At 42.4% G+C, this 18,232-nt stretch overlaps 1 protein-coding gene across 1 annotated transcript in view; it reads right to left on the reverse strand.

The window, feature by feature from the left end:
* Positions 1–18,232, reverse strand: part of SPATA16 (spermatogenesis associated 16) — a 235,750-nt gene that overhangs the window by 125,564 nt on the left and 91,954 nt on the right. Inside the window, 3 exon segments of the mRNA XM_036755681.1 lie at positions 5,406–5,564; positions 5,670–5,764; positions 7,891–8,008. Of these exon segments, the coding sequence (XP_036611576.1) occupies positions 5,406–5,564; positions 5,670–5,764; positions 7,891–8,008 (372 nt within the window).

Below are 18,232 nucleotides of genomic sequence, written 5' to 3' on the forward strand. Positions count from 1 at the left end.
AGTCCAGTGGCAAGGCAAAAGTCAGGATGACTGGTGGTGGCCTGTGATGCGGTGCATGAGCTTGGCATTTTTGATGTCCGACCAAGGTCTAAGCGCTCACAGCGCCTATGTCAGAGCCCTCACGGTCGTTGGAACAACTGGTTCTCATCTGCCCATTCCTCCAGGGAGAGTTTTTACATGCTTGGGGTAGACATCCACTAACTCACCAACACTAACTCACCAATGGGTTTGAGGCCTGTCTGTTACCCTCAACCTGGCTTAGCCTGTCTCCTGAGTCAGTTTACCAGGGTGTGGCTGCTGTGCATGGTACAGATTCTTGAAGCCACAGGTGACAGTTGAATGCCAGGTGGACCCCAAACGTGGATGAGCAGCCCTGAAAAGGGCTTGGCAAACACTAATACCAGAGGCGCTAGTCTTCCTTGAGCAACCCAACTGACCACAATACTTTGCTGGAGAGACTCAGGAGCTGGAGACACTTACACACAGCGTGGTATATATGCACAGAGCACTGGACTTGGAATCAAAGCTCTGATTCTGGCTAGCTGTATGACCCTAGGCACATCAATGAACCTCTCTGTGCCTTAGTTTTCTCATCTGAAAAAAATAAGTTGGGTTGAACCTCTGTGATCCCTGATAGCTCCAAGTCTATGATTCCACAGAGCATGAGAATCACATACATCATGGCTGACATTCAAGGCAGTTAACGAGCAGCTTCCTTTCGGCCCACACTTTCACAAACCCACCGGTAACCACTGGCACAGAGTTTTCCCATGAAGTCTGCCAGTGCAGGCTGTAGTCACGGTTTACAATGGCAACATCGATTTCTCTCAGGTTATCGACTCTGCTTTGGCTAGGCAATAACATTGGAAGAAATCATTAATTCTTTGGTAGTTAGCAATGTCTTTCTGCCAGCTGTACAGCAGGATGTACACTGATCATTTCCAAAAGAATATGAAATCCTGGTATGATTTCACCACAACATTGGCTTCTCAGCTTTTTTGCTCTTTCCCAACTTTAAGAGAGGTAGTACAGAGGGAGGAATGCTGGACTGGGAGGGAACCTGGGTGCTCATTCAAACCCTGTTGCTGTGCGAAAGTCATTAAGCCTCTATGGGAATGGATTTCCCTATATGCATGGGTTGTTTTCTTTCTTCCTATGTGCAACATTTATGGCCACATTTAGTGAATTCTTGGATAGGTGAGTCAATTCCCAGAGTCTCTTCATCATGGCCCTTCCCTACAACCTTTTCCAACCACCAGAAACTTGGACTCTACCTCTGGCTCCCCCAAGGCATCTACACAACTTTGTGAAGTTTCTCCAGCATGTTTCCATGGGTACTCTGCCCCCATTTCCACTTTCTGTAACTTCTATATGTGTTCTCTTCTCCCATGTAAACTCTGTGAAGTCAGGGACTACCTTGCTTGCTTGTATTTGTGTTTCCAGAACTTAAGCACAGTGCCTGGCACCTAACAAACAATAAATGTTTTTATCGTATCTATGTATCCCTCCATCCATCCATCCATGTATCTGTTTGTCTATGTATGTATGTATGTGTGTATCACCTAATTATTGCAAAATCCCAATCAATTCATTAGTGGCATATGATATTTTGTATGGCTCAAATATTTACATGGACATGAACACACAAAAAATATTGAATTTGGAAATCAGCTGAAGCCAATATGGATTCACTAAGAATAAGACAATACCAAGTTAACCTCATTTACTGCCGCAGGAATTGTGCTGCTCTCTGGTCACTTGCTCCTCTCTTAGGTGTACTCATACTCTGAGACCAGTTCCTGCCTTTGGGACGAAGTACACAGGGAACCTTTTGATAGAGGTGTCTTTCCCCTAAACTGCCTTCTTTCCCCTAAAGTTCCATAACTTTAGCCTAGATTCTTTCTGTGGATTCTAACTCCTTGTTCACTTGTCTAATCCCTCCCAACTGGCTACCCAAGTTTCTGATCTACTTTCCAGCTCTCTGACCTAAAAGCCCTGCTTCATTCTTCAAGTCTTGCCTGCTTATCCAGACTCTATGTGTTATCTAGAACTGATACTCAGCACCGATAGATGCTCTTTACTTTAGACTGTCCCCTGGTCCTAAACCCTAGTGTTGCTATGAACATAATAAGCTCCCAGGCCAGGCTTCCATTGTCCTCGGGATTTTCCCATGCACACTTTCTTTTTTTTTCCTTGTTTCAGCTATCCTGCTAATAAACTCTTGCTCTCAGATGATAACCCATTTTTAGCCCCTTGCCCAATGCTAATATGTCCTTCCTGGATCGGTTAGTGCAACGGGATGACTCCATAGATGTAATACATCTCAAAATCAGCGCAACATTTGGCAATCTCCCACGATACCCTTGTGCATGAGAACTGTGTGAAGTTCCTCTTACAGAGTCACAGCTGGTTGAAAAACTGTGTTCATCAAGCTGGAGGCCAGCTACCATTTCTGTAAGGCTCTATCCTTGGTCCAGATACTCAAGCACTCTATCAATGAGTTGGATGAAGACACAGAAGCTATGATTAGCACCTTTGTTAATGACACAAAACTAAGAGGGGAAGCTAATATTATGTGTGTGGCAGAATTAGTATTGGAATAACTTTATTTACCTGGCATACTACACATAAACAAGTATAGGACGATCTGGATTAGCAAAGACATATAGGTGAAAAAGATCTGGGGATCTTAGTTGGCCACAAGCTTAAATATCAATCAAATAAACAATTGATTAGCAGGCATCCCATTTAAAGTGGGATGTTGGCGAATTGGCATGCTTTCAGAAGAGGACTACCAGAATGCTAGACATCACTTAGCACAGTGACTGGCACATAGTAGCCATTTAATAAATGTTTATTGACAGACTGACTAGTGAAGTATCTGGAAGCTACATCCAATGGTTGGTGGAAATTCACCTACAGGAAGGAAACCTTATGCATATTTATTACAAGGGTTTTGTTTTTCTTTCTTTTTTCAGTTTAGAGAGGGAGAAGTGTGGGAAGGAGAGAAAATAAATGCTCGTTAATTGAAAAAAATGTTAACAAAAGAAACACACGTCCTATTCCTTATCTGAATAATTATTAGCAGATTGGGGGAGTCATAATGAGGTACAGGGCAAAGTGAAGATGAAAATTATATTAATCATAACTCTTGACATTCATATAGAAATTTAAGGTCTGGAAAGCACTCTGTGTACCTTACCTCCATTGACCCTCACCACAATACTGTGAGGAAGGTGCTATATTTTTTAGCAGTGGGGAAATTGAGGCTAGAAGTCACCTAGCTAGTGTCAGAAGCATCATCTAAGCCGCAGCCTTCTGGACTCCAAGCGTGTTATTGGAATATATAATAGCCAGGGGTCAGAGAGGGTGAAGGGTATGCGGTATTCCATTAGCATAACCCTCACTTGGACTGAAATGATCAAAGAGCAGTTTCTGCTCTGATATAGACAGACCTCCCGTATTCAGGCCTTCTAACGTCCTTTACAAACTTTTCCTTTTGTTTTGTTTTCATGATTGCAGCAGGACCTAATTAATCCACCACAATTTCTTCCTTCAGCAACTATTTATTGAGGGCCTACTCTGGGCTCAGAGTTGAAAGTCACAGGACCTCCGATCTAGCATAATTTTTCAGAAGGAAGGAAGGAAGGAACAAAAAATGGTCTGGGGAAGTGTGCCTTTCTCTGACTTTGGAAGCAGAGATTTATTTAATGATGAAAATCCTAAAGGGCTGAGGTCAAAAGGAGCATGAGGTTGTCAAAATTATGTAATGGCAGGGTAGCTACATGGTGATATAATGGAATCTCAGTAAATCAGTCCTTTTTAGTCCCTGGGGTCACATCTCAAGAAATGGAGGAGGATTAGTCCTAAAAAGCAAAAATAAGGGCATGAAAACCACCTGCTTACTGAGAAGAGGAGGAATCCAAGTGTTCGCTGGAATTACTTTTCCTTTACAAGTGTGCCAGAAGAGTGGAAAGTCCAATTTAATTCATGGTGGGGGGGGGAGAGAATGAGCGATTATAAAAGTCCTAAAGGAGGTAGCTAGTATTAACAGGGTTGATATTTTAAAATGGAGAAATTACTATAACTATTAGGAAAGCTTAAATAGCTATTTATAATCTGGCACAGGAACATGTTTTTGCAAAAATGGGGAAGGCAACTGCAACTTTTCATCAAGAAATGTCATTTAACAAATGCTAAGGATCTACTAAGTGAGTGGCAATGTGCTAAGTGCTGTGATCTCACTGAAAATCCCAATGACCATCTAGTAAGGTTATCATTCCTTTCGACCCTTTGGGATTTTCAAAGTTAAATAAATCTCTGGTTCAGTAAGTCAGAGAAAGACCTATTTCCCCAGACTTTTCTCTTTCCTTTGATATGAAGAAGTGTCCCATGATTTTCAATTTTGAATCCAGAGTAGGCCCTCAATAAATAGTTGTTCCGGTGGAATGAAAAGGCCCTGCTTTCATCGTATGATATAACTTTGCAGATAACCTTGTTTGAGAACGCTCTGGTTACTAATATCAGGTGAGGTTTAACTGTAAGCTCCAATGAAACAAGACTCGTAAAGCACTTAGCACCGTGCCTGGTACCTAGTTGTAACAGCAACCATGCTGGCACACCCAGGTTGGACGCTAGCACAGGCTCTTAGATATGCTTTTCTAGGAAAGACTGCTCAAAAAGGGGTTAACAATCCTACTTTTAATTATATTCACTAGTTCAGGGGAAGGGTCAGAGAAAGTACAAGCAGAGAAAATTACAGAGAAAATACAAGCAGGGAAATTATCATAAAGACCAAAATGCAGGGCTCTGAACTGCCTGAACCAAAGCAATACTGCTACGCACTTTATATACACCACTGGATGGAGCGAGTCTTTACATCTGAGCAGTTGGGGAGCTCTGAACATACGGCCGCCAGTCAGAGTCTCAACCAGGGAATCACAGGATCCTTCTCATAAGCAAAATACTAACTCAGAGTATATATACATTTCTCAGAGCCAGAAGGCATCACAACCCTCATGACTCAGGGCCTAATCAACTTAGTCACAAAACGTGTGAAAGCCTTCCTACAAGCAAGCCTCCCCCAAGAAAGCTTCCCTTAATGGGCTCCACAAGAGGCCTATTTACGGGTGGGGAAGATCTCATTATTCTGTTAACACTAGGGTAGTAGGCACTTAATAAATGTTTATTACCTTTCCTTCCCAGTGCCTTGTATACAGTAAGCCCTTAATAAATGCTTGTTGATTAAGCGATGCACAGTCATTGAAAGGTGTTAACCACGGTCCAAGAACTTCTGCCCAGAGTCCAAGCTGAAGAGGGATTCCCTCTGGATGCTTCTGTTTGCAGGTGAGCTAGTGCTGTTTGAATCCAAGGACAAGGGGATGCAGACCACTAACCATCAATACCTGGAAGAGTTCAGGTTAGTCATCCGCATTAAAAATGGATGACAGCTGCTTGTCGTCCGGGTCAGAATCAGTTCACCGGCTTGGGCATCTTCACACGGCCCTGCCCCAGAGAGGTAAGAGGAACATGCGTTCGAGGTAAATTCAACAACACTCCCTGAACTGAAGTGAAAGTTAAGTAACGCTATTAGACCTCACAGAAACTACTGCAGCCTTCAAGAACACCACACCACTCTAGAGTGACTCAGACGTGACCTGCATCCTCACCGCTCGTCCGTGCTTCGATTTCCACGCTGCCACAATGCTCGGCAACACTGGACTCCATGAAGGTTTGGATGCATCATTCCAGATGACTGAATTGGCTGCATCATGGGGCATCGAGACAACAAAACCAGTGAAAACCAGGGAAGTCTAGAGTATAGGTCAGCGCTGTCTACTAACACACAAGCTACAGACCCTGAATTTAGCCTCCTCCTCCCCCTGTTCTTCCTCCTTCTCCTCCTCTTCCTCCTCCTGCTCCTGCTCCTCCTCCTGTCTCATCCAGGCTGGACATGTGGTGGCCATTCATGGGCCTCCTCCTGCTTCTGATGGGCATGGAAACATGGACCTGGGTTGGTCTGCACTTCCTTAGGCAGCCTGATGGTCCTCTACTCTTGGAGGTCCCCTATATTGGGGCTGGAATTAGTGCGGTCACCCAAGAAAGTTAACCCTTTACAATCATTAGACTGCAAGATCCTTGAAGGCAAGGACTGTCTTTTGCCTCTTTTTGTACCCCCAGAGATGAGCACAGTGCCTGACATATAGTGGGTACTTAATAAAATGTTGATTGATTGATTGTAGCTCAGAACTCCTGAGCTCAAGTAACCCACGAGCCTCAGCCTCCTGACTATCAGGGATTGGAGGTGTATGACACTCTCCCGGCATGCCTTCATTCATAACTGGCATTCAAATCCTGTTTTAGCAAGACTATTACGGCAGCAGCATGCAGGACGAGTTAGAATAGGGACAGAGTAGAGGACAGGAGACAGATTAGGAGGCTATTTTAATAATCCATGGGGGTGGTGAGGAGGGGCTGGCCTAGAGTGGAAGCAGAGGGCATTGAAGGAATGGATGGATTCCCGAGGTTACAAAGAAGAACCTGAAGACTTTGGTGACTCATTAGAGGTGAGGAGCTAGAGGTTAAAAGGTGTCTCGGAGATTTTGAAACTCATCATACTGACAGTGACGGTGTCATTGATAGGGTCGTCAAATTTTCAGAGTTGAAAGGGACCTCCTAAGATAATGACTGTAGACCGATCCCTATACAAAGCAAGGCTCTTTCCATTACATCTTCGACAACTTGTATCCAGTCAGATATGTAATCTCAGTTACCCAGGCTTAAATATGGTGCTCTCTTGGAAGGGGAGGGGGCATATCAAGCTGCCTAAGGAGGTCCAAACGGGCCTAGGTCAAGAACAGAGCAGGTCAAGACTCCTAAGCTGATGGTCCATGAACGGCCCCTGCACTTCTAGCTGGGGTGAGATAGGAATATCCAGTCTTGAAAATAAAATAAAACAACTCTGCCTCTCCCAAACCAAAAAATGGTTATTAAGCTTTTGCTTGAGGACCTTCTGGGATAAAGAAGAATCACAGTACACGGCTGTCATAAACAAGGAAATAAGACAGGTGAGGCTGGTTTTGGGGAAAAGTTACGGAGTTATAGGATCAAAGATTTAGAGCTGGAAGAGACGTCTAGTCCAATCCTCTTTACAAAACAATAAGTTTTGTGTAGATATCTTGCCTTGATTATGATGCCAAATACATGACTAGAAGTGGGGAGCGAGGTCTGGAGAGTTACAGATTTCAGAGTTCTTTCTCTGTTAACAAAGAGAGCTGAAACTGTGACATTAGATAAATTTATCTGGCAGAAAGAGTATAAAGAGAAAAGAGCTGAAAACCAAGAATTGAGCATTGAACAAAAGTCCATGTTATAGGGTCAAGGGAAGGAAGAAATGGCGATAAAAGCAGAAGGAGAGACAGGACTAGGGCAGCAAGGTGGCGCCATAGTGCAGAGAGCACCGGGCTGGGCCTGGAGTCAGGAACACTCATCTCCCTGAGTTCAAATCTAACTTCAGACACTTACTAGCTGTGTGACCCTGGGCAAGTCACTTAACCTTGTTTGCCTCAATTTCCTCATCTGTAAAATGAGCTGGATAAGGAAGTGGGAAACCTCTCCAGTATTTTTGCCAAGAAACCCCCAAATAGGGTCCTGAAGAATCAGATCTGATTGAAAAACAATTGAAAAAACAGGAATGATGGGACATAGAGACAGAGGTGGGAGGGACCTTGAATTGGAGACCTTGGAATTTCAGTACAAATGGAAATACAGATTGTGGGGGTTGAGAAGTGAATGAGCGACGGGGAAAGAGAGGCAGCACAAGCTGACGCTGGGTCTGAGAAGCTCACTGGAAGGAAAGAAGTGGAATAGCAAATTGGGACCCCATCTGACCTGTCTGCCCCATGCACACTTCACGCCGGCATCCATGTAGCGGCCATTAGCACAGAACGCAGCCCCTCCATGCCTGAACTGGTAATAGTATCGCAGACATAGGATGGGGGTTCTTAATCTGGGGTCCATGAGCTGATTTTTTAAAAAAATTTGATCAAAGTATTTTAATACAGTTGGTTAAGTTTGTAATTTTCTGTATTTTCTTTTATACATGTAAAAATGTGATGCTAAGAGGAAGTCAGTAGGCTTTAGCAGATGGCCAAAGGGGTCCAGGAAACAAAAATGGTGAAGAATCTCTGATCTGATGATAGAAGGGACCTCAAAGACCAACTAGATCAACCTCTTTACATATGAGGCAACTGAGATTCAGGGAGGGGGAGTGATCTGTTCGAGGTGACATAGATAATAAGCATCAGAAGTGATGCTTCCCTCACCATAAAGTCTGAGCTCTTTCTAACTGGACCAAGCCCTCCTTGGTCTCTGTAACACCTACCACTCCCCCTTGCCCCCCATTAACCTTCCACCCCACCCCACCCATTAACCTTCTGGGGACCAAACCATCCTTAGACAGCATGGCACTTGGACAATAGAGTTTGTGCTCAGGTGCCCAACCTTTGAGAAGTGGGGGTCCTTTCCATACTGGGTTGAAGCATTCTAGAGTCTGACCTTTGAGGCAGAAAAGTCCATAGATTGGGGGCGGGGGAGATGATGGTCAAGAGACGATTGATTGATCATTGGTTAACAAAACAGCTTCGACTCATCATTGACATGAGGACACAGGCCCATCCCAGAGGGTAACAGTATTCTTCATGGTGAGCTGCTCACATTTATTGAGTTGCCACAGAGAAGCAGGAAGCTTTTGGCCATGCTCAGAGCCTTTCTCCCAGGTCAGGGCAGGTGGAGGACCACTGTGCTTTGCTAGCAGGTGGAGCAGAGACCCCACTTCTCAGCTTCCAGTCTTGTGCTAATGACAGTCTTATGAGAGCCTTGAATGGGGATGTCTTCTTCCCCTTGATGGGAGTTTTTGAACCAAGCTTCTGCCTGCAGTAGACTCCTCCTGCTGCTGGCGGCATGGGGTAGGGGCGGACTACTGCTAAGGAGCTGAACTGAGGCTAGCAAGCAGAGTGAATAGAGTGCCCCACCTGGACACAGGAAAACCTGGGTTCATATCTGGCCTCAGACTTTGCCTCAGCTTTCTTATCGGTAAAATGGAAATAAATATATCTTGCTCAAAGGTTGGTTTAAGGCCCAAGTGAGATAATATTTGGAAAGTGCTTTGCGAACCTTAAAATGTTAACTCATTGGGTTTCAATCATGGTCTCTGAAACAATCAATCCAATCCAGGAGATCACAGATTCATGGGTGGAAAGGACCTTAAAGAATGGTCTTCCTCATTTTTACAGACGAGAAAATTGAGGCACAATGAGGTTAAGTGACTTGTCTGAGGTCACACAGCTAAAAAGTGTCAGAGGCAAGATTTGAACTCTCCAAGGGCAGTACCCTAAACAGTTTAACCACGGTGTGCTCATTCAATTCAATTTAGTAAAAGCATTTATTAAATTCTGACGATAAAAAGACAAAAATGGAACACAGCTGCCCTCAAGAACCTTACAGTCCACTGTAGAGAAATGATGTATACACACAAGAATCAACAAAAATGGAGATGGGATTGCATGGTCAGTTTGGTTAAAACAGAGAGCTATGGGCTTTAAATCGATGCCGGAGGAGTTTTTTTATCTTAGAAGTGAGAGGGAGTCATTAAGGTTTCTTGAGGAAGGGAGGGACTGGGGCAGATATGTGCACTGAAGGCACACCATCCAAGATCTTCAGAGTCAAAATCACAGCATCCTTATGTGTACGCAAATGCAATCAGTTCCCTTAAGCAGATGCCAATATGGTGGGGACTTAATGTGTGAATATGGAGAGGCACATTCCTGTGCTAGCCTTCTAGTTATATACTCCACATAATATAGAAATCTATGCACATTTCCCCCCAGATTTGAGAAATTGAAAATGAAAACATTATTTTTGTAGATTAAAGTTGTGTTTTTGCCTGATTTTCCCCATCTGTCAAACGTCCGTATGAAGCAAAAATGAAATGGATTTTCATTTATTTTTTCATCTACACTGTAATCCAAAGACCGTCCAGTAAAAGGCTTTAGTAAATCACTCGGTCAGTTTCTTCAACCAAACAGTCTTTAAGTAATACCATATATCAGCAAGCTTTTGACATTTTCATTTTTTGTCCTTGACATCTTCCCTTAAAAATAATACAGTGTTGGCCCTATTATCTTTTCTTCAGAACCCATGAGCCAAATACCAGATAGCAGCCCTCCACCAAAGAAGCTATCAAGACAGAGACCTCAAAGATGGTGATGGAGAGAAAGCCTTCATCTCACCGCGTGCAATGTAAGGCGGTCTGTCAGATATCACAGGGTTTTTTAATTCTTCATGGGAGGGAAGATGGGCTGTGCTATCAAGTGATCAGTGCAAGTCAGTAAATCCTACTTTGTTCTAACCTAATGAAATTCTTTTTTTCATACTTAAAAATCTATAATTTATCAGTGTAGGCAACCCCTACCCCTGGACTTAGCGAATAGTTTTTTGAGAGCTGCTGTGGATTAAAAGTCATCACCCTGACACCAACTTGGTGATGAATATGAAAAATAAAAAAAAATTGATCCTCAAAGAAGACAATCAGAAGTGTATTAAAACTAACATACTGGATAATTCCAATATGTGGAAATGCATCTTATATACAATAGAGTATTTTTGGATAAGTTGGAGAAGCAACTAGGATGGTGCCATATGGAGATTGATCGAAGAAACTGGCATATTCAGCCTGGAGAAGGAAGGCTGAAAGTAGGATATAATAGCCTTTCAAGGGCTATCACCTGGAAGAGGGATTAGGTTCATTCTTCTAAGCCCCATAGGGAAGAAACAGGAGCAGTGAGGGTAGAAGATGCAAAGAAGCCAATTTGATATCAAGAAAAAAATTCTTAACAACTTGAAAAGTAGAATGGACTCCTCCCATGCTAAGGTGCCAAGTTTAACCTCCCTGGAAGTCTTCAAGTAGAGGCTGGATAACCTCTTATCAGGCATATTGCCAAGAGGATTCTTGTTCAGAGCTAGGATTAGGTGACCTGAGTTCTCTTCTAACAATCTGGGATTCTGCAGGTGAGATGGGAGACTTTAGAGTGGAGTGGCATCGCCCGAAGCAGGTCCTGCTTTATAGAGGTATTATATTACAGTACACTAAGTGGCACTGAGTTGAATCAATAAAGGAAAAACAAAACCAATATCAGATTATATGTAAAAGTTGCTCACATTAGCATCATGCCTTGTGGGTCTACAGATAAAAGTTAGTCATAATCATATAAGATGCTGGTGTCATGAAAAACATAGGGCTTATCTACCTCTAAAGAGGGCACTACAGGTGACTTTATACCATTATCTTCTGTTGGATCAGTAGCCTCCCCGTGACTGGTGCTATTACACATAGCACTTAAGATCCAGAAAAGAAAGTTCTTGTCACCATGCCCAAGGGCTCAACGTGGGAAACTGATGTGTTTTATCAGTGGAAGTGACTTTGAAGAGGAGGCATGACCCTCTGATTTGCAGTGCCTGTCCTCAGGGAGGTTACATTCTCGTGGGGGTGGAAGGGGTGTTGTTTCCCTAGGATATAAGCTCCTCAAGGATGGATACCATCTGATTTTTCTTTTTGTATTCTCAGCTCTAAGAACACTGTTTTGGACATAGTAAGTGCTTAATAAATACTTGACTTATTCATTCATTATGTAGTCAGAGTGCATTTATTCATTCTTGCTAGGACAAGAAACGAGCTTTTCTAGTTTGTTTCTTGGAGGGACTCTTTAGGCATTTGGGTGATTGGGCTCTATGTTTGGGCATTTGGCTTATTCCCCTCTTAATGGTTGTCCTTGAGCTTTTAGGCAGGCTTACCTCAAAGGCTTTAAAATCACTGCGTTCACTTCCACTATATCCACTTTGCTCTAAATTTGAAATACCAAGGTATCCTACCGAGGTACGTGGTCCAAGAGGCTGATTAGGGGAGGAGTCCCTAGGATATCAAGCTGGAATAAGGTATCTTAGCTATCATTTTGTAGATTGAAGAACAGAAACTCAGAGAGGGAAAATGTTTCACACCACAACTCACTTATAGTTAGTAAAGAGCCTGGATTTCAACCCATTTCTTTTGATTCTATACTGACTCCTCCCTACCATTACATGACATTTTCTTTTCTTGGGGGGACAGCACTTCTCTTAATTCAAAATAAGATATATGCCTAAAGTTTTTAAGTTCCCTCCCTGTCTCCCTATCTCTGTTTCTGTCTCTCTCTGTCTCTGTCTTTGTGTGTGTGTGTGTGTATATATATATATATATATATGTATATATGTACACACACACACACACATACATATGTACTTATGTATGTATACACACACATCCCTCTCCTTCTAAACCAGGGGTCCTTAACCTTTTTCTAGGTTATGGCCCTCCTCTGGAAGTCTAGCAAAGCCTATGGATCTTTTCTCAGAATCATGTTTTCTAAATTCATAAAATATAATACATAGGGATTATAAAGAAAACCACTTATACTGAAATATAGTTATCGAATTTTTTTTTAAAAAACCTCAAGTTTCTAGACCCTGGGTTAAGAACTCCTGTTGCATTTTAAAATTGTGGCTGCAGCTCTGAAGTTCAAAGTCAGAATTTGAATTGGACGTGGAAGAAGCCCATCAGAGCTAGCTGTTTTCTGCAGGCCTTCTATTAGCGGACACAGCCAGGGAGTACAATCAAGTTGCCAATTCTCCAAGTGAGTCTGGCAAATGGAACCCACTGTAAATAGACCTCAATTGCCAGCCTGACTCCCTGCTCTCACAGCTCCTCAGTCTTCACAGCTGAAGGTACTTACACCTACAGGCTCTGGGAGCTGTCCAACCCCTAGGCAGGGATTCTCAGCAAGGACCTGCTGGCCCCGCCTAGGGTGTGCACTCCATTCTGTTCAAGTGACCTAGAATAAGCTGTTCCCTTGTTCTTGATTTCCTGTGCCCAAGTTGCTACCTTGTTATGCCCTCCTCGGGCTCTTCTCGAGCTAGTCCATTTTTTCTGGCTATCATTTGGGTCCCTCTACCTGCTACCACCATGGAACTAGAATTTCGGGGCAGTGTAGTGGAGGGAGCATGAGATTTGAAATCTGAAGGCCCTGGCTTGAATCCCTGCTCCCTTCACTACTACCCATGTCTGTTTTATGTCTCTTGGACATGACATCCCATTTCTTGCTTCTGTGTCTCCCATACTTAGAATGTACTCTCCCACTCTCCCTTCATTTACTAGAACTCCCAGCTTCCTTCAAGGCTAATTTCAATGCCCCCTCCTATATGAGGACTTTTTTCATTTCTGGGTTCATAATGCCCCTTCTTCCATTGAAATTACTTCAGCAGTCAGGTCTGATTAGTGCAAATAAGGAATCCCCTTAAGTAGTCAAATTACTGCATATTTCCATTGTGTTGGATTGAATGACCATATTTCACACAATTTCAACTTCAAATACTGCAAATGTGAATGAATACATGCTACTACTTCAGTATTCATTATTTCCATTAATTGGGACCTGACTCTATATGGTTTTCTCCTCCCTTCCTTCTTCCCTTCCTTCCTTCCTCCCTCCCTCTCTTCATTTGCTTTCTTTTTTCTCTTTCTTTCTTTTTCTCTCCCTCTGTTTCTTTTTCTTTCCTTCCTTCTTTCCTTCTTTCTTTCTTTGTTTCTTTCTTTGCTTCTTTTTGTCTATTATTTATCCATCCCATCCCCCCTGCCTCCATCTAACCAATTATTTATTTATCTATTCATGTTGTTTTCCCCAATAGAAAGTAAGTTTCTTGAGAGCGGGAACAGCTTCATTCTTCTCTTTGTATGGATCCCTTGTCCTAACACACCGTATAGCACACAATGAACACTTAATAAATAAATAAATGCTTATGGACTAACTTGCAAAATGAACAGGTGACACTAGATGGTCTGTCTCCTTGGAGCCCTTTCAGTTCTGAGTCTCCTGATCCTCTGGGCTCAGTGATGATACTTCACCGGCCAAAATTTTGCCTGCTGCTCTCAGCCAGATTGCCCTGATGTTATATGCCAAGTACTTTAAAAACAACGGAAGGAGTGCTGCTATATTTGGAATGACGGGGAATGGGTTGCAATCCTGGCCTCACCACCTAGTACCTCCAGGATTTGGGCACTTCTCTGGGTCTCAGTTTCCTCCTCTGTAAAATGTGAGACAAGTCCTGTCTAGCTCTAAATTGATCGACAGGCTAGCTCTCACCAGACCCAATCGTGCCCCCCCCCCTTCTTGTCTGTCTAGATTTTCTCCCATTCGTTGCCTCAGTCATCTCCCATACCTCTGCCTAGTTTCAGGATGCCGGGGCTCCATTACCACCCAAGCTGTGTTTCTAACGATGACAATAGCTAGCATTGACACAGCACTCACTGTGTACCAGGCACTGTGCTCTGCCCTTTACAATTATCATCTCATTTTTTTACTCCCACAGCAACCCAGAGAGGTAGGTGCTATTATTATCTGCTGTGTTGTTGGTTCAGTCGCGTCCAGCTCTTTGTGACCCCATTTGGGGTTTTCTTGGCAAAGATACTGGAATGGTTTGCCATTTCCTTTACAGATGAGAAAACTGAGGCAAACAGGGTTAAGTGACTTGCCCAGGGTCACACAGCTAGTAAGTGACTCGGCATCAATCCTATGTATTCTGAACTTTCTGTTAGCTGAAGTGAAGCCTGTTCTATATTTGATGTTCTGTTCTGTTAGTACATTTGTATGGCAGCTGAGAGTCCTTTTCCCATTTTGTACATACATATGTACAGATATATTCTTAGGAAAATTCATGGATAGGGAAAAATGAGCTACATTCTAATGCTTTCAGAGAAAATCCTGGGTCAGTGTATGAAACAAAATGATTTTGGTGAGAAGCTTACAAGGTCAAACATCATTTAAGTAAATTCAGTTTGAGGTTTGGGTCTAGGGTTACAAGGCATAGATAATATCATAGATTCAGAGCCCCAAAGGACCTCAGAGGCCATTGAGCCCAATCCTGAGGTCACTGGAAACTAAGTGACTTGACCAGTTACACAGCCACTAAGTATCTAAGGCAGGATCGGAACCCAAGTCTTCTAGGCTTCAAGGATAGCATCTCCCCTATACCCTACTCCATCTCATACGTAGATGATACCATTTTAAGCTCATTCAGTGAGTTTTCTAATGGTTTTATGAGACCAAAGAATCTCAACTTTAGGAGTGACCAAAGAGTCCACTAAATCCAATTAGTCCATGAAGAGGAACTGCTTTCTCCATCAGTCCCTCCATGTTACATTCACTGTCACAGGTGACTGGATCTCTTATTGAAATCCCATCTGCTCTAAGTATAATGCGTGATTTTTTGATGCCAGTTGCATTTAATTAAAGTGTTAATTTACTATGAACTTATTGATTAACTTTGAAAGACTCCAAGTTTTCCTTAGCATATTTGCTCATACTTCCATTTCCAGCAATATTATTTCAATGAGCCAATCACCTTTGTGTAGAGAATGTCTTCATTCAGAGCATGGCACTTCAGGACAAACACAAATTGCTCCAGATGTGGTCCAACCAGGACAGAGAAGAGTTTTACTATCATCTCCTTAAAATTTTACTATCATCTCCCAGTCCCTAGACACCACACCCCTCTGAATGCAGCCCAAGATTTCCAAGTTCTTGCTTTATATTGTTGACCATGACTGAGTTTGTTGTCCTCTGAAATATTCAGATCTCTATCATGCAAGTGGCTGTGTGGACATACTTGTACCATACTTCTGAAGCGTAGGCAGCTACAGAGTGTGGGACTTGAAGTCAGGAAGACCTAAGTTCCAATCCCACTTCAGATACTGTTTGTGTCACCCTGGGCGAGTCCCTTAGCCTTTGTCTGCTTCAGTTTCCTCATCTGTAAAACGGGCGTGATAATAGCACCTACCCTCAGGGTCGCTGTTAGAGTCAAATGAGATAATATTTGAAAAGTGCTTTGCAAGCTTTAAAATGCTATATAAATATTAACTACTGTCATTATTATTATTAAAATACATTTTGAATAATTTCCAGAAATCGAAGCCAAGCTCAATGACCTGTAGTGTGTAGACCACTGTCTTCCCTTTTTGGAAAATGAAGAATCTGCCTTTCTCTAACTCTGTGGTTCTTCTTAATTTTCCACAGTCTTTGAGATTGAGTTACCTACCTACCTACCTGCATGTTTATCTATCTTATCTTTTTCTGTCTATTCGATCTATCTATTCATCTATCTATCCATCCATCCATTATCTATCTGTTTGTTTGTCTTTATGTCTGTCTGTCTGTCTTTCCTCTAACTGACAGTGGACTGAGAAATCACATCTGTGGGGTCTTTCAGTACTCTATAGATACAGTTCATCTGTGCTACAGTAATAACAACAGGTCCTCTCTTACTAGCTTCTAATTTATGTTGAGTATCAAAACTCCTTGTCACTTTTGTCCTTTCCAGCCCAAGGACCATTCTCCTTGGTATAGAAAACAAGATTGAGCAGCCCCTGTTTACTCTATGGTGTCAGCAATCCCATCCATCCAAAGGAGCGATCCTATCACTTCTCAAATCTTTGACTTTGCCCCAGCATGGCTGCTGGCAGGTTTGGATGGCTAGGGAGCTTTTCCTTCTCCTTCTCTTTCCTCATTAAAGTTTTTCAGTTAAACCTGGTGAGATGATAGGGCTTTTGCTCTGAGATATGAGCAACTTCAGTGAGAGCTCACTCTGAGCTTTAGCCAACTGGACACTATTCATACAGATGTGTGCCAGGCCTCAGTTATCAGCCCTTATTTCTATTTTCTGTATATATTGCTTAAAAAATCTAAGTTGATTAGCAAGTTCTCTGTGCATCTATATTAACCTCTCCAGATAATTCCTATCTTTTCCATCTCCTCAGAACTGCTTCTCTTTGTGTCTGTGGAATTTAATTCTTGAGAGTTTCCCATCAGTACTTGGCTGACATCTCTGGTGGAATTTCTACCTATCCAGGAAGTTAAAGACCTGGACTCAAGCCCTGCCTCTGACACTTACCAGCTGAGTGACCAGTGGCAAGTTTACCTCTCTGAGCCTCAGTGTGCCAGGCCTCAGTTATCAGCCCTTATTTCTATTTTCTGTATATATTGCTTAAAAAATCTAAGTTGATTAGCAAGTTCTCTGTGCATCTATATTAACCTCTCCAGATAATTCCTATCTTTTCCATCTCCTCAGAACTGCTTCTCTTTGTGTCTGTGGAATTTAATTCTTGAGAGTTTCCCATCAGTACTTGGCCGACATCTCTGGTGGAATTTCTACCTATCCAGGAAGTTAAAGACCTGGACTCAAGCCCTGCCTCTGACACTTACCAGCTGAGTGACCAGTGGCAAGTTTACCTCTCTGAGCCTCAGTGCCCTCACCTGTAAAATGGCAATACCATACCTGTAGTAGTACAGTCTACAGGGTTATTGTGAGGCTCCAGTGGCCTTATGTCTGGAAAGCACCTTGCAAACCTATTTAAATGCTAGTTGTTATTTGCTACTTCTACTTCCTCAATGCCTTCTCATACTTTTCAGCCCCTTGCTCCTGTTCCTTTTTCCTGTGTCCAAACCATTTAAATGTGACCCTTTCTATTTCTCAACTGCACATTAATCCTCACACACCTATAAACAAATACTTTGTGTTTAATGCCACCTTCCATATACGTACCCTTTTATAGTCTTTCTTTACCTAGGGTGAGTCAGCAGGAGACAGGAAACTGACATTATGAATATTTCACACAGTCTTTGGATTTACCCAAATCATAAAATAGGCAAAATTTTTTCAATTTTGTAGACTTGGCCAGTAATTGCCAGGTTCTTACCTAACACTCCAAACCGGGATCTGGAGCTCTTTCAAACAAATTCAAGACACCCTGTAGTTCTACAGTTTCTCCTTTTTCATTCCCTGCTTCCCTCCCCTCCTTAAGATTTTATATACATATATATATATGTATATATATATGTATATATATATATATATATACATATGCCAGAGAATCTCTGGGTTGGAAGAGACCTTGAGTGACTTCAGACATCATTTTAAACTCCAAAATATGCAATAACACAAATACTTCACATAGGGACACATTCAAAGACATAACTATTGTGGTATTAATAGAAATGTAAGGGAAAATTTAAATAATTTACTGCCACCCAGCAAACACCCTGGAAAATATAAAGACAGATGCACACACATCTTTCTGTCTCTGTTTCTC

This window comes from Trichosurus vulpecula, chromosome 4 (genome assembly GCF_011100635.1).
Source record: "Trichosurus vulpecula isolate mTriVul1 chromosome 4, mTriVul1.pri, whole genome shotgun sequence".
In the NCBI taxonomy this organism is placed as follows: Eukaryota; Metazoa; Chordata; class Mammalia; order Diprotodontia; family Phalangeridae; genus Trichosurus; species Trichosurus vulpecula.